Genomic DNA, 17,346 nt, shown 5'->3' on the forward strand with positions numbered 1-17,346 from the left:
AGCGACACCGGTAAATGACTCCATGTCTCAAAGCACATAAATTACAATATTAATGAACGTAAACAACTTATAATGCTCTAGTTGCACCACCTGACTGCTGCAGATTCATTTCAGCGTTGATTGTGTTGACAAAAACGCATAAATCCGAATCTGAGGACGTGAACAGCTTTGGGTTTCCATCTTAAATTACAGTTATGTCATGGCATGAATGCAGCATAAACTCATTGTTTTGGTTCACGAGGAACTGTAAAAGTGGCTGCTGTTTGTTTGTGGATCTCGGTGACTATCGTCAGTCTACAACTCTGCATATCCTTACGAAAAACACTGATGGCGTGTGACTAGGTGTGTGCAGGTATGGAAATACAAGTTCAATGGAAATCGTATTTGCACTCAAACCAAATATGTGTTTGGTCCTGTGACTTCCACACTAGATGTGATTTTTTTTAATATTTAGTCCATTTCTATTATTGATTGCTATACGGATGTGAAGAAAGATTCAACCAGTCTTTATAAAAAATACATTTTGCTAACCTACATCTCCTGCTAAAATCCAAGAATTTAGGAACAAAACATTTTTTTTTTTAAATAAAAGGCCATTTTGGGAAAGTTCCAGTATGTTTTCATAGTGAGCTTCTTTACTTCCAAAGATGAAGGAGAATTCGATTGCGCATGGCTATATGACTTTAAATAATTGTGATCCATGACAACATGCTAAATGAAATGTGTAAAGCATAAATTAAACTCTGTGGGAGGTATCTGAGGAAGCAGGCATCCTGATGGATGACAAGCATGTTTGATATGAGATTACACGTCATGGTAAGTGTGTGCATCTCAGTGCGTCATATTTTAATGTTAAATAACCTCTACAGTCTATACTCTATTAAGTTTTATTGTGCACCCCATGAGTGACTTCATCCAATCTTTGAGGATATCCCCTCAGAGGAAATTCATTAAAACGGATGTCTAGCTAAAATTATGTGAGACTGAAATCCCCAATTGATTCAGACATGAATAAGACAAATCATTCTGTTTGAGAACACCTTAAGGCAGAGAAGCAGAGACAATAAGCAAACACGCCAATAACAAAAAAATAAAAATAAACTCTGGGAGACTGAAAAGAAAAAACAGACAATTTTAAATATTATGAATTCTGTGTGTTTATCTTGTTGTAGCAAAATCTTTTGAACACAGAAATGGTTTAGAATGATTTAGTCTTCTTTTTTTTTTCTACAACTCCAAGTGAAAAACGCGACTATGCTGCTTCACATTTACGCATATCATAACGATACGTTAAAGCACCTTCTCATTTTTTTTTCTGACCAGGAAAATAAGAGGATCACTGTACAGAATACCATCATACATTCTTATATATATATATATTTTTTTATATACAAAAAAAGTCATAGAAAGAATCATATACCAAGAACAGTAAGAAATTATAAACAATGGATGTTGCAAATCTATAATGTGGCTTAAATGTTTGGAAAATAATACTACCAATAATAATGAATAAAATAAAAATGCTATGTTTGCTTGTCCATGTCTTTCTGTCTACATCTGTAACAGTAAAACAATCTAAATCATATACAGTGGCATTGTATCAGACAAAAGAAAGGCAATAGAACAGTTAGCTTTTCACAGAATAGAAAAATAAAGATTTTTCAAAATAAGAAAAATAGACATTGTGTGTTATGATCCTTTGGGTAAAACTTCCTAGGAACACCGGATCTATAATACACACCGGACTAAATTAAATACAGGCATTATGATGTCTTCAATGTAAATTAACACTGGATTGACTGGAGTTTACAGATAATAACTCTTGCTAATGTAATCTATAAACCATTACGACAAAACAGGGACAAGATATAAGATCACAGAAATGAGCCCCTTTATAAAAGCCAGACAGAAGCAATTACTTGTCATAAAACCTCTCGTAATAACATGGACAACTACTTTAAAACGTATGCATAATGCAGTATAGATGTGTCCATAGGAAGTATTACCACTTCAGAACTGGTAAAATTTGACATAATGACTATACGTGATTTATCGAGGTCTTAAACATCATGTAACCAACACTTTTCATCCGAAGCAACTTGACCTACGCTAATAGGAGAGTCCCCGTGGAGCAACCTGAGGTTAAGTGCCTTCGCTCAAGGGCACAATGACGATAGACAAGCTCAGTTTCACCCCAGTTCATGATTCACCCCTGAGAGAAATCAAGCTTGCCACCACCATTTGGCACTAATAAAGGTTTCTAAAGATCCAGATCCTGTCCTAAATATCTGTCTTTCACAACATAAGTCTGAAATGTTGGTCAGAGTGTTACACCAGACAATAAGTCTTGAGGGGCTTGAGTATGAATGTAAATCACCAAGACTAACAAACTAGGGAATAGAGTTCGAAATTGATCATTGAAGGGGGCAATTACCATCATTAAATGTCTAAAAATCCTATTATCTTACCCTTAGATTATGCACGCAATTACTGTTGCGAAACCATGTTACAGTGATTGTCTAAGATGGTAAATAATACCACACTCTAAAAAAAAAATGCTGTTTCAACCCATGTTTAGGTCAAATATGGAAAAACCCAACCAATGGTTTACTCTTAACGTTACTGTTATTTAACGTTCAAACCCAATTGGTTGGGTTTGTTCATATTTGACCCGAACATGGGTTAAAACCCAGCTTTTATTCGAGCACATATTCTCACATTCACCTACAGTACCTGGAGAACACAATGGTATTTCAACCAGCTTGGTATTTACCATTTTTATACTTTTTTCCATTCCTCTTTAATAAGGGTAGACCAAAGGGACATTGAACAGAGCATATTTTTTGGTTGGGTATGCAATGTGTTGGTTGGGTATGTAAAATTTTGTAAATATCCATTTATATAAATAATATGCACCTCAGACAGACTGACCAGCACTGTTCTGTACCAGTACTAAATGAAAACTGCAAATATTTAATCAGACGGCAGCCAAACTTTCAAACTTAAAAACTAATAGCAAATGTGATAGATGCACTGAGAAAACAAAGAAGAAAAACAGGCACATAATGTTATGATCCCAGAAAATAAGCAGATTAAGGTTGCAGATATGATTATGACAAAGGAATCTTCCTGAATTACAGATTTGTGTAAATTAAATATGACATTGTATTGTGTTCTTCAGAAAAAGATATTGTTTCTCAATCGGATGGTGTAACACTGGGGTACAACACTAGAATTAACTTAAAAAGTAGAAATGACAAAAGAAAAATAAGATCCTACAAAATGTCATTACATTTTTTTCCAATTCACCTGCTAAATTATGTAGTCCTCTCTCATGGGAACACTTGGTCCATTGTGATGCACATCCACTTAGCTGAAGAAAATCCTCTTGGCAAACTGCAGTGCACAGTCAGACACATTATCTCTTTTATTCCCCCTGCTTCTCTGGAGATACCCCCCTCATACCTTGTTCTTGGGTATCAATTCATATCTGCATTAATGCTTGAAGGCAACTGGAGACATCCTTCATCCAGGTCTCAATGAACAGGACCAGCCCTGGCCTCGGCTGCTCGCCTGACTCGGACGCAAACCTTTGAACTCGTTTGTGATCAAATGAACAGAAGGACAATATTAACATGGAAAATCATGCATTACACAGTCATGGCCACTGCTGAGGTGTCCTTTCACTACAGCCATTCGAGTCCTTGTCGTCAAATGATGCAGCAAGTTCATATCGTTTTCACCTGATGGGTTCGGAAAATGGGTAATTTTTTTTTTGTTTGTTTTTGGCAGAGGTAATCCGATGTCTCTGTCAGACTGTACTCTCCATGACCCACTCAGAGCTATCAAATGTTGCTTTCTCACCTTCCCCCTCGCTCTCGTCACACTGCAGGAGCATGCCGTTGACCGAGAGACTCCTCTTAGTCCAAATGTTGCTAATGCGTCGTGGGTAGCTAAGGCACTGCGAAGCACCAAAGTCGCCCATGTCGAACGAGTGGCTGCGCTTGGGCTTGTTCTCGGATGGCAGCGTTACAAGCGTCCCGAGCTTCCCGGAATCTCCTCGGCCTAGAAGAGGCTCCTTGTCAGTGGGGGGTCTCATGGCCATCGCCATGGTTCCCGAGGAAGACGGTCCTCCCGGATCTCTTGCGGGAACCCTCAGGTCCAGAGAGGCAAACGCCCCGAGCAGGTTATCCAGGTTTGGCCGTGCCTTGGATGACGACTGCTTCCACCGGTTGGGCAGGGTGTTGGAATCCCCACGTCGGTTGTAAGACTCGACTTTCCCACTTCCGAGGGAGTCAGCCGAGGAGGATGAAGAGGACGAGATGCTACTCTGCAAGGAGCCACACTTAAACTCCACCACCTCGTCTCGCATCACCACAACAGTCTTTGGAGTCTGTGGCGTAGGAGCGGCGTTGTTGGCTCGTTGTGCGGCCTGCGGTCTCCCATTGGTCTGGGAGTAGGTGTTGCTCACCGTCACCAACTTTGAAACCTGCAAACCGCTGTTCACTTTATAGCGGACCATGAGGATGACGATAAAGACCAACAACGTGGCTACGATCACTCCGCCAATCACCAAGATCATAGTTCCTCCAAGAAACTGACTGTTCAGTGACTGGCAGCGGGGGTACTCGTCACTCGTCTCGAATTGCACACAGCCAACTATGTTGGTCGCAGTGAGTGTGGTGGCGGTGTCTTCCCAGATGGCCAACACGCACAGGTCATACTGCATCCCTGGCATCAGGTTGTTGACCAAGAAGGATTTGCTGATAGCCGGAATCATCCTGTGAGCAACAAGACATTGATGTTAATACAGGCTCTCTAAAATCATTAAATAGATGCAGTGGCTTGAAACCACAGGTATATGGTACTGATGGTTAGGTAGTTATTAAAATGCTCAGACTGATTCCTCGTTGCTTTATTGTGGATGCACAGAATGCTCTGCGAGTTGACAAAACAATCATTAATCCTTTTATTGAGAAAACTTAATTACTTGGAAAGCACTGATCGTATCAACCTTGGAAGTTCATTTAGATGAAACGACTTTGAAATGAGGTCTATTGTGCAGTCAATGGATCCAGAAAATAAGTTGTTTTTGACTGACAGGAGGCAATGTGGGGATTGTGTAACTTTGAAAATATACTTTTCACATGCAATTCTTGTCAACACTGAATCGTTTAAATGGAACACATTTTTCTTTTGGTGTTTTGGAGCGAATCAAAAAAATCTATATTAAATAGAAATGTGTCGGTTCCTTGATTGGTTAGAAGAAAGATCTGGGTTCTGTTAATGAAAACATGTTTCTTTAAGGTCATTTTCTGTAGTACTTCTCCACTCAACCTCTAAAAAGCACAACGAGAACATGAGGGCATGTAATCACAAATTCATCTTTTTCTGACTGCATTAGCTCATCATTATCTAGAATATTCTTTGCAGATCCCTGACAGTGGATGTGGACTGAGAATACTAATTAGAGTACAATCATTTACCCAACTCTGTGAAGGTTAAGTAATTGAAAAGAAGTGTCTGAGGCTTTTTTTCTTATTCAGACTAATACTTTTTTTTTATTAAATCATACAATTTCATACATTTGGAGATTTTTCAGAGTGAGACCATGTGTGTCAAATTCGGTGAAAATATCTCATTTTGTTTTAGAGTTATAGATTTATATGTGTGCGAGCATAAAAAAAGAAACGATGGGCGACTTCGATTGGATTTTTTACCACTTTCTATTGAAGTTTGACATTTGAGCATTTGCGTTTAGCCAGCAACCTGTTTTCAAATTTCCTATGGTGGTTTCTTATCGAATTGACGAATGGTTTCAAATGTAAGGAGAAGATTGCCGTGACAATAAGTCAACCAAATCCAAAGTAATATGCAAAGTTTTTTCACCACTGGTCTAAAACTTATCAGGCTCCTTCAGGGCATCGTACTGATGACCCATACAGAGTTTCGTAACGATACGTTCATAAAATACAGCATTTTGGTACAAAATTCAAAATGGCCAATGCCTAAAATGGTCCATATGGAAAAATTAGTCAACTCGTCATCACAGCCTGAATCTAACGAGACAACTTGTATGTTTTATGGGCAAACAGTTTAGAAGTTTAGCCATTTTTTGTATCTCTGGACTAGTAGGTGGCGTTGCTCCGAAACGCAGCATGTAGCCTCAGGTAACGCTTGTGATGACATGTACCACGTTTGGTCTGAATGGGATAAAGCGCTGTGGAGATACAGCCTTACGTCTGTTTTCGCAAGCGCTACGTAGTATGCATTAGTTTGTCGTGGTATTCGAGAACGGTTTGACGAATCAGCATGAATTCCATAGCTTTTTGTCGACATGGTCTGAAGACAACACATTCTCACCCCAAGGCGTCACCTTTGACCATGCTTCAATATTTGACGTTTTAGGCGCCCTTTAGCGTCACTTACATGACGCGATCCTACGGCGTCATCTAACTGACGCTAAAGGAAAGCGTCAGTTAGAGGACGCGGTTAGGTTTAGGTATGGGCTGGGGGTAGGGTACACGCGATCCTAGGGCGTCATCTAACTGACGCTAAAGGGCGCCTAAAGCGTCAGATATTGAAGCATGGGCAAATGCTTCCCAAGGCGTCAGTTAGGTGACGCCTTGGGAGTGAGAATGGGCTGCTGAAGAAGATCTGGTTACATTTTCATGAAAAAGAAGGTTTTTCGGAGAATTCCAAATGGTGGACACATTTTCATGATGGAAATGATGAAAAATAGGGTGCAATCAAATCGTCTTGAGCCAAGGAACCAGATTAATTTTGTTTCTAGCCCTTATGGTTGAAAAGTTATTAGCTTAGGTATTAAATTTGGACAGTTGGTGGCGCTAGAGGGATTGAGTTAGAGACTCTAAATTTGCTATGGTGACAGTTCAGACTATGCCAAATTTAATAACTTTCACGCAAGCGTTCTACGGGCTCCCGTAGATTTCCAGAGTGGAAGTAGTAGTAGTTTTGGAATAATAATAATAATGTCCTTATTAGGTACACACTTTCAGTGCTTGGCCCCTAATAATAAGAACGCCAACGGATACAAAGGGTGCCTACGCATTTTCAGTGATTGGCCCCTAAAAATAATAATAATGAGAAAACAATAATATGTACAGGATATCATGGGGGAAGATGTAGAACCCTATTAAGAACAATGTGGATTCACTATTAATCTGTTAGATATTTAGATATAAAATAAGTGCAGGATGATGATACATCAGCCAATACATTATTATAGGAAAAAAAAAAAAAAACATTTGCTAGTTGTTCTAGCACACAATATTAAAATAATTGTTTATTAATTATTTAATTATTAAAAGAGGGGTAAGTTGGCCCCCTTCCTGAGTTAAGAAACAAAAACTATAACTTTAACTCCACAAATCTAAAAATATTGATGCGTCCACAAACCTCTCATTAACAAATAGATACAAAACACTTTGATATTCAACATAATACAATGTCATAGATCACTATTTTCCAGACACAAAAAAAATTGATCAATTAACCTCAAAATGATTAACTAAATCTCACAAATGTAATTCATCAAGGGTGCTGAAATGGGATTAAAGTAGATACACTAAAGTAGATATTTTAATGACTTTTCCATTTTCTGGTATGAATACATTTTTCAATAAACCGTTTATCCAGTTCTCAAGTTCAGCGATCAAGTTGCAGCACTTAACAGCCCACTGGAGGTGGCAATTTTCACTGCATAACATAAGTTTTGGCTTATTTTACAATTTACACAAAGCCATCGCATGGATTCAGAAGAAATACAGAGCATGAGTCAAAATTTTACTATGCTTTTGCTACTTAAAATTCCTCCGCAGAAAGGACCAGAAAGCATAGTCTTCAGACGTTCAGCTTGTGTGTTGCGCAAAATAAAATAGTCATGAAAAAGTAAAAGGGTGAGTAAATGAAGAAATGATGAAAACAAACATGTCTGGTTTGATGTGCAATTGATATGGTTCTTAATCGCATGCTTTTCCTACAACCACCATTTCGTGGGATCCAGTATTTTGTGTTAGAGACATCCTTTAAAGCACTAAAACCACATCTAGCAGGGCAGCCTGACACATTGTCTACGGTAAGCGTGTATGCCAGCTAGTCCATTACTCATTCATAATTGCTTTCCCATCACAGGAGAAGACGCTAGATTCTGTGGTGACAGCTTTACGAGAGAGCCCAACCCTTTTCCACTCCAGGCTTAGTGATTGATTTTTTTTTTCTTTGTTGTTGCCAACATCCAGGTTAACACTGCTCTTCCAAGACAGGAGGAAGAAAACAGATCTCTGAATAATGACAAACATGCAGTTCAACATCAAGCAGTCATTAAGTAATAGAGAGGCACCAGTAAATGAACATAGTCATATTGTGTGCGCACTTAACATAAAAAAAAGTATATATATATATATATATATTTCCTTTTCCTTTAAACCCTCGCTTATCTGGCTTATGCAATGTCTGAACTTTATATTTTGAGCACTTCTGGCGTTATTTTTGCCTCTTCACGATGACTCGCTTGGTTTAGTCCTAAATTGTAAGTCACTTCGGATAAAAGCGTCTGCTGCTAAATGACTAAATGTGTAGATTATACAATCTTTCCAAAACATGAAAATCTCTCTTCTTCACAAGTCAGATAAACTAGACAGCTTAATGGTTTAAAATGTAGGCAGTTTGATAAGGGAACCCATCGCTTTGATTATAAACTGATGTAGATATAAAGAAACGAAGCAAGGAACGTGAGCTGAAATGAAAATCAAAAGAATAGAGAATATTTTAATAGCCCCTGTTGCCTCAGGCTTGTAATAGTGATGATCATGTTAGTTTTGTTATGTTAAAAAAAATCCTAGAGGTGATTGAGGTTTCAACAGATTCTTTATTTCACAAAAAGAAATTGTTGCATTTGATAAAAAGATGGTGAAATCGTTCATTTAACAGCTGATAGTGGTTCATTTACATTATAAATTACTGTGGAAACTCTGTGTCTTGACCTTTAATATTAAAAAAAAAAGTCCTGTTCTACAGGGGGAAACAACATCTAATCATCCTTAAGATATTAACTAGATAAAAACAATTTATTAACAAAAAGTTCATAAAAAAGTTCAACATGTTTTTAATTTAGTTTGTACGATGATTGTATATGATTTAACAAAAAACGGACGTTGTCTATTACATAACTTTAAATCCACATAACAATCCTACACTTTCTTTAAAATTACTCATAAGAAAAAAACAGAATTTATCAAGTGCTGTTGGTACATTTTAGACAGAATTTGTAGGTAACTGACTGATTAAAGGGTAAGCGAGTCAATGGGTCTTCGCTATAACAGTCACAGAACACCATTAACACAATTAGGATGAGCCAATAAGTATGCCTGCGAATGGTCGTTTGAAAAGATGCCAAAACAATGTCTCACCGCCTTTTAAATGTCACCGCATTAACTATCTTCAGCATTAACCTATTGAACCTATTAACATTATCTACCTAAATGAAGTGAATTCCAAGTAATTTACAAGAATGAATTGAGTTAGAACACATCTAATGATAATATCCACAGATATCCAGTGAGAAACTAAAGGGCAGGTAAAAGTACATGTGTTTTGTTGGCTGGTTTAAAGGGTAAAGAAGCTGAATATTTACCTATAAATCAGGACATCATCCTCTGAACAGTTGTATTGGAGCTGGTACATTTTGACTTTGGGCGCCACTTTGCTAACCGTCCACTTGATCAGAGCAGACACTGCCGTGACCTCTGACACTGAGACTATCTGTTCTGGTTGGGCTTTGGTCTCCCCTTTGCCGGTTTTAGTGGAGCTGGTGATGTCAGATAGTCTGGATTTTGGCTGTGATGTGCGGTTCGTTCCATTACTAAGGTGGGGAAGCTGGATAATGGAGAGCTCAATTGAGGCTGTTGATTCTCCTGCTGCGTTTGCAGCAATACAAGTAAACGTCCCGTAATCCTTAGAGGTGGTGACCATGATGTCTAAAGTACCATTTTCATACACTAAAGCCCTGGATGAGTTACTGATTAGTCGGTCGTCTGGAGCAACCCAATGTATAAGAGGCATAGGGTCACCAACAGCCTTGCAACGTAAACTGGCCGTCTGTCCCTCCAGGACCAAAAGCTTATGGGTATGCTGGGTAATTAACGGTGGTTCACAGACAAAATCTTCCTCTCGAACATACCAGAAGTAGCGACCTTTCAGATTTGGAGGGGAGGCGCATGTTTCCATATCGTCCTCTCGCTCTAGGCGGCGCAACCACAGAATCTCACAGTTACAGTGAAGAGGATTCCCACCAAAGCTGAGAGACAGGATCGGGGCAAACGGTGTACTAAGAACGGTGTTAGTCTGTGAGCGAGCAAAGATGGGATCAGGCGGAAGCTTCTGGAGACGGTTTGATGTAAGATCCAACCTCGCAAGCTTTTCGAGATCAGTAAAAGTGCCCTCGGCAATGTGGCTGATGAGGTTGTGGTCCAGGCTTAGTTGGTGTAAATTGAGCATTTTGCGAATGGCGTCCCAGGGAACGCCCCGCAGGTTGTTGTAGGAGAGATCTAGGTCCTCTAAGGTGAGCAGCAGATCATCGAACGCTTCTTTGGAGATATGAGTCAGTTGGTTGTTGTTTAGGATGAGGTGTTGCAAGTTCACCAAGCCTCGCAGGGCATCTGGGCCAAGCTCTGTCAACCGGTTACTGTCCAGGTGCAGCGAACGCAGTGTTTCCAGATCTACAAAGGAGAAGGGCTGGATGAAGCTGATGGTGTTTCGTGACAGTGTGAGGTCCACAAGGCCCGTCATGTTGGTGAAGTCCTGCTGGGTAATTTTGATGATGTAGTTTCCTCCCAGACGTAATTCCACGGTTCTCCTGTCAATGTCGAGGGGCACGAACAGCAAGCCTTTGGACGGACACAACGTGCCCAAGGACTCCGAGAGGTTCTGACAGACGCAATATTTAGGGCAGGCGGTGGTCATCATCACTGCGCTTCCCAGGAGAAGGAGGCTGCAGAGCACTTTGGCCATGGTAAATCACAAGCAGGGACCTGGACAGACGACAGAAAAAAATAATGGTCAGTCCTTTCTGGTCACACAAAAAAAACCAATTGATTCTGCAGAGGCGATATGATTATTATCAATTTTTAATTCCCATTCTGAACCAGCTTTTAGGATTAGCGAAGGCTCTTAAAGGCAAGCATGGAGCTTGGATCCCTGCACTGGTTTTTAACAGATTTTAAACCCCGACTGAAAAAAAAATCCTTCATGAAAAGCTATTGTTTGGATGTGCCAAACCCAAAACTATGGGATTTAAAAGTTGTGCCATTGCTGTTGTCAGCTAACAAAAGTCTCATGTGCTTCATTAGAACTTTAATAAGATAATAACTGAAGTAATTATGAAGTAATCCTCAAATCAGAGCATTGAGAAGAAACTGAGGTATAACACGTTTTATAGTCCACACGTGAAATCCGCAGCCGGCTCCATACTTCTGACACACACACAACGGATGACTGCGCTTGGCCTCAAATGACAGCCCATAATTCCTCTAGACATTTGTATCATCAATTCCAAACATACTCAAAACTTAAATCAATTTTAATCAGCGCTCTGCCAGACTGATTCTCTAATGGTGGGAGCTGTTTGGTGGAGCCGTTTAAGGTGTGTGTGAGAAGGAGAAGGGGTGATTTTTCATTTCCAAGGATTAAAGGATAATAGTTCTCCCAGCTGGCAGCATCCATACAATAAATCTTAATTGCTTTATCAATACCTTCAGTTATATATTCTATCCAAGATTCCTATGAACCCCAGAGCACAGAGTTCTGGTTGGAACAGCTTATGAGTTTTCAAGCCTCACGTTTATTGCATGCCACATCAATAAACTTACGAAGAGAAAGTATGGAGATTTGAGGGGTTTTTTTTATACAGAAGGCGACTGACATTGGAAAACTAGTCTAAAAAAACAAAGAAAATCAGCAACCATAATATGGTGATTACCCTAGCCATGTAATCAAAATTATCTGCAACAAAACAAATAAATTGGCAGATCGAGAGAATGGATATTTTCACTTTGACTGACATGCAATCAGTGGCTAGAAGGCAAATAGTTAATTTACCAAAACTATTTGCCCTCCAAGCTACTACAAAAACTCTGAAGACTACTTGCACATTAACACTTGACTTTATGTTTTAATGTCTGGAGAAATGCAATTTAAAAAAAAAAAAAAGGATTTAAACATAGGAGGAGATTTCCAAGTTAACTGAAAATGTGATGCATTTAATTTTCCAGTCTATAATAATTTCACATTTAAAACCGATATCTTGCAGAAAATGAAAAATAGTTTGTTTTCTGAATATTTCCAAACTACCAATCACTCATTCTCAGGAAATCAGATTTTTGAAATTCAGTGTTGTAGTCGAGACCACTTCACTCGAGTCCGAGTCGACACCGAGACCAGAGAGAGTCGAGTCCGAGTCAAGACCGAGTCCATAGAGAGTCGAGTCCGAGACCAGAGACGGTCGAGTCCGAGTCGAGACCGAGACCAGTGAAGGTTGATTACCTAGTTTACTTTTATTTACTTAGAGAAATCCTTTTTTTGTTTGTTTTTACTGAATTTACTTAGAGTTTAAAAAATATGATCAGTTTAGGGTAAAAAGGCCACATAGTAGGTGGTGTTAAAAGTAATTTTATTACAATTTGTCATGCGCAGTTGCGCACTAAAAATGCACCAATCACTGGGCGTGTCAATCAATTTAAAGAAATATTTTATTAACATACATTAATAATCATGAAAAATATTTTTAATTGAACTCGAGTGGACTCGGGAATAATTCCGAGTCCTAAAAAAAAATGTTCGAGTACGAGTCAATTCCGAGTCCAAATGGACACGAGTCCATGACAAGACCAAGACCATTAAAATATGGTCTCGAGACCGAGTCCGAGACGAGTCCGAGTCTCGAGTACTACAACACTGTTTAAATTTTATGAGAGAGCAACAATGTTGTAGACCCGAGTGTTGATAACACATACACCTATTTCCTATCTTGCTCCCTCCAATATCCTCTCCATTTTTTGTACAATGAAAAAGGGCAATTAACAGACAACAGATGTAATATGCACAAGAATGCAAAGTACAAAAATCAATATTGGCACATTGGTCTAGCATGTGAACGCCATGCAGAACACTACACACTTCATCTTAATAAAGAGAGGAGATAAACCATATGCATTTACAGCATTTTATTACTGCTAGGTTACTTGGAATTTATGTCCACACCATACTGGATTAACTGAAATACACCCTATAGTGAGTCAAACTTAATTTCAATGTTCATTCTGGACTCACAGCATAGCATTTTGTAAAATTATGAGAAGTACGTATGCTTGGGACAAGGGGATATTTTTCATGTTTGACAGCTAAAACCTGATTAGGCTGAATACAGCAGAAGCTTGCCCTTTAGCAGGCCCGTATTTCTGAGGTAAGTTTCCTGCATTACCAATTCTCTCATAACTGCTTGTCAAGCCTCATCTTTATTCATTTCTTTTGCAGCCTGCTAACGGCACAACCACCGAACACATATATAACAATTGCTGAGGAACTCAACCCCTAAGAAGATTCCACATATCTGCATTTCATCCAAATCAGACGGAAATGGCGGCGTGCCATCCGGGGAAAGGAATTTGCTTCCCCTTATCAAATGAGCCAAACATCTCAGCTCGTTGGTTGGAGAAAGTGTTTAAATGAGCTTAGCCGGGTCACTTCTAACTTCAAGGAAATCAACAAAAGGAGATCTGAGGGATGTGAAAAATCATAGAGCTTTCTTTCTTTCTCTCTCTCTTTTTTTTGGTCAGTTCAGCAGACATTAAGGCCAAAGAATCATAGCTTTAATAAACGAAAGAGTGTAAGAGCACATCAAAAAGTCTTTTATCAAGCAAAGGAGAAGGTGCCCATGAAACAGCAGGACGTGAAAAACTACAGAGACCGCTAAGCATCCAAAGGCGAGGTAAAAGCTTAGGCTTTGCAATCACACAGTGCTGAAGCACAAGATGAAGGTAGAGCTGCATTTTACTTGAGATCCAGGGGAGAACTCCCAGTGCAGACGCCTGATTGGACATGGGCTAACCATTATGACAGTAGGCAGTCAGTTTGACAGCGCTGCTCTGAAATCCTCATGACGTCTGACCGCCTGATGGATTCTGCACCTGGGATAGTATTTGCGCAATGGACTTAGATTTCAATGTTTAGCGGTGTCTTCTACTTTATAAGCGTACAGTATGATGATATTATGTTAGAGTTCACTTTCAGATTGAAAGTCTTCAAAACAAAAGCATTGAATAGACTTTTTTTTAAGTCAGTACATGTTCGATTGAATCACTGGCCTACAGTCTAGTAGTACATTGTGTTTTTCACTCTTTTCACAATTGTTATCAATTTAATTTATTTTTGGTTAATGATTATTTCACTGTCTTACAAAAATACAACACAACAACATGTGGATTGTAACTAAATCGGAAATTGTACATCATTGCCCCTATAAAGCCACATCTGGCACCTTACGAAGAGTTGTGTGACAAAAGACTTAGGCTTACAGCTTCAAATGTTTATTTTAGTGAAGTCTGTTTCTGTTTCTTTGACACTTTGAGCTTTAGAATTAGCAAGCAGCTCTCAGTCTGAAAATGAAATCCCAAGAGAGGAAACACATACATTTCCTGTGATATCAACATGTACAAGCTTGCCAAGGTTACTGTCTTATTCATTTCACACATTGTCTTGGACTACTCAAAGTTCAGGCTTCATCATTTCATCATAACAGGTTTATAGAAATCCTTTCCTTATACATTAAAATAATACAACTGCAGTAAATGTCATGACTGTCTTTACACTCTGGCAATTATGCATCAGCATCCTCCTTTTGAGCTTCCATTGTCGTGTAATATTAAGACTTCTGTAACAAACATGATTGTGAATAGCTCAAATAAATAAATAAAAATTGTTATTAGACAATGGTGTCCTAGAAGAAAACTTTGAAGTAAGTTTGGTAAGCTTTCATTTTGATGGTCCACTTTCTACTAACTATTCTAGTCCTCTGTTCAGTCCTCGAGTCCTCTGTTGTAGTCCCCACTGTTTGTAGTATATTTAAGCCATTCGTCAATAAGTCAGGGGAGAAATACTAAATCATAATAATGAGCATTTAAAATATATATTAAGTGCTCGAGGCTTTCTGCAGGGGCACTGTAAACATTGCATTCACTTTTATGAGATCAGAACACCAACAAAAAAAATATATAATAATAACCTATAAAATAAACAAACCCTTGAACTTAACGCACAACGTAATGGCAGCAATTGACATCTCTCGTAGTTCAAACACACACACAGAGAGCTGGGAAACTGCGTTCGTCATTACGTTGTGCTTCAAATTCAAGGGTTACTCTTTTGAAGTAAATCAATGTATACGTCCGTCTGCCGGAAGTTAATTATTTTAGTCGATTACTTTTTAAAAATGGATATTTTTCTTACACGAACACATTGCTACACTTCAGAAGGCCTTTATTAAGCTGTGTGGAGCACTTTTATCATGAATAGATGTGCTTTAATGCACTTCCACAGTCAAACAGCCATTCACTTACATTATCAAGTTTGGAAAAGCCAGCCATTTTTTAATATAACTCAGATTGTTTTCTTCTGAAAGAACAATGACATATAACCCTAGGATGGCTTCAGGGTGAGTAAATCATGGGCTTATTTAAATTTTTGGGTGATCTAACCCTTTAACTTTAAAGTGGGCGGTCATGTGGTTTTAAATGATAAGTCATGTTTAAGGTATAAGTCACCTTTTTGTGGTCATTCTATCTGTAATTATCGTGAATATATAGATGTAAAGGTATTGACTGTTTAATTTTCACCAAGTTTTACTTCTGAAAACGTATGAGACACAAATATTAACGTTTTTGGATGTGTTAAGACTAGAAAAGCGGTATACTGACAGAAGGGCTAATGGACTTCATCTGGTCAACATGTCCTAGCCTCCATTCCACCAGAGATTACTGCCAGAACAATTCAATGCAACTGTTTCCACCAGAGACATGAAAGCTGGATGAATCTTGGTGTTACCTGAGGTAATCTATGCTCAGAAGCTCTGGAGATAATGGCTAATCTTTGTGAAGTATGAGCAAACTACTGTAAGTAGCTTTTGGGGTGAACGTTTTAGTGCTGTGAATACATTTTCATTCTCTGCAGCTCAAAAGTCTTTGGCAGAATTTCACATTTAGAAATAAGTTTTTCATAATTGCATGAATCCATGCGTTCTATGGCGACAGCTTTGAACTAGTTGGATTTGCTTAGAAGCTTTTTTACTACATCATTTATGAAAAAGCTACACACACACACAAAGAAAAAAAAAAACTATAGGCCATAAATAAGAACTTTTACGAAAAGTTTCACCCAAAACTAAAAATCATGTAAAACAAGATATTTGAAAGAATGTTTCCTATTTTAGTCCATGCTAAGTCAGTTCAGAAGACACGTAATGCATCATTCGAGCCTTATGGATTAATTTCACGCTATTTTATGTCCTTTTAAGCTTTAAAGAAGGTCTTGACCCCAGTAGACTTTTATCGCATAGACAAAAACAGCTGAAACATTTTTATAAAGCGAACTTTCTTTTGTTGCTCTACAGAGTAGAGAAAGTCAAACACGTTTGGAAAGACATGAGGGATGATAAAAAGAGATTGCTCCCTTAAGTTCTTTGTATATACTGATGCCTGGTTCAGATTAAATGATTTTTTTGTCTGTTACGATTACACGATTTTGACTCCTAAAATCTTGTCGTGGACAAGACACATGAGTACACGTTGCTTTTTATTTAAATAAAGAAAAGGAAAGTAGACTCAGATAATTCGATGGTTAGAAAGAGCAACAAGACTGTGTGCAGCACCAACAATACCAGACAACTGAAGTGAAGGCACTTAAATACACAGAGATAATGAGACAATGACAAACAGCTGTGATAATTAATGAGTGTCCATGGAAACCAATGGTGGCTGGAAACTGAACAAAGGAAACAGGCAACGGATAAATACAAACTAAAAGTCCATGAAAACGAAACTAACTAAAGATAATTGTGACAATACATAAATACATTTTTTATTTATATATAATTTTATTTTCCTGAAATGAGATCATGTTGTTTTAAGGCGAGACATGTCAGGCAAAAACATCGATTTTTCACGCAATGATCAGTTTTGAGATTTTGGGCTAGTTTACTCCTTCAATATGTGTTCTTTCAAGATGCTATAAAGAAAACATTGAAAATATAAGTTAAAACGTCTATTTTATTACATT

The 17,346-nt window shown here is 38.4% G+C and overlaps 1 protein-coding gene across 1 annotated transcript in view; it reads right to left on the minus strand.

The window, feature by feature from the left end:
* Window positions 1-971: 971 nt before the first annotated feature.
* LOC120464113 (leucine-rich repeat and fibronectin type-III domain-containing protein 2) overlaps window positions 972-17,346 on the minus strand; it is a 121,569-nt gene continuing 105,194 nt past the window's right edge. The window contains exons 4-5 of the mRNA XM_039653456.2: window positions 9,656-11,051; window positions 972-4,781 (exon numbers count right to left, since the gene is read on the minus strand). Of these exons, the coding sequence (XP_039509390.1) occupies window positions 3,812-4,781; window positions 9,656-11,031 (2,346 nt within the window). The 5' untranslated portion in view covers window positions 11,032-11,051 and the 3' untranslated portion in view covers window positions 972-3,811. The remainder of the gene's footprint in view (window positions 4,782-9,655; window positions 11,052-17,346) is intronic.

This window comes from Pimephales promelas, chromosome 15 (assembly GCF_988280905.1).
Source record: "Pimephales promelas chromosome 15, fPimPro1.hap1.1, whole genome shotgun sequence".
Lineage (NCBI taxonomy): Eukaryota > Metazoa > Chordata > Actinopteri > Cypriniformes > Leuciscidae > Pimephales > Pimephales promelas.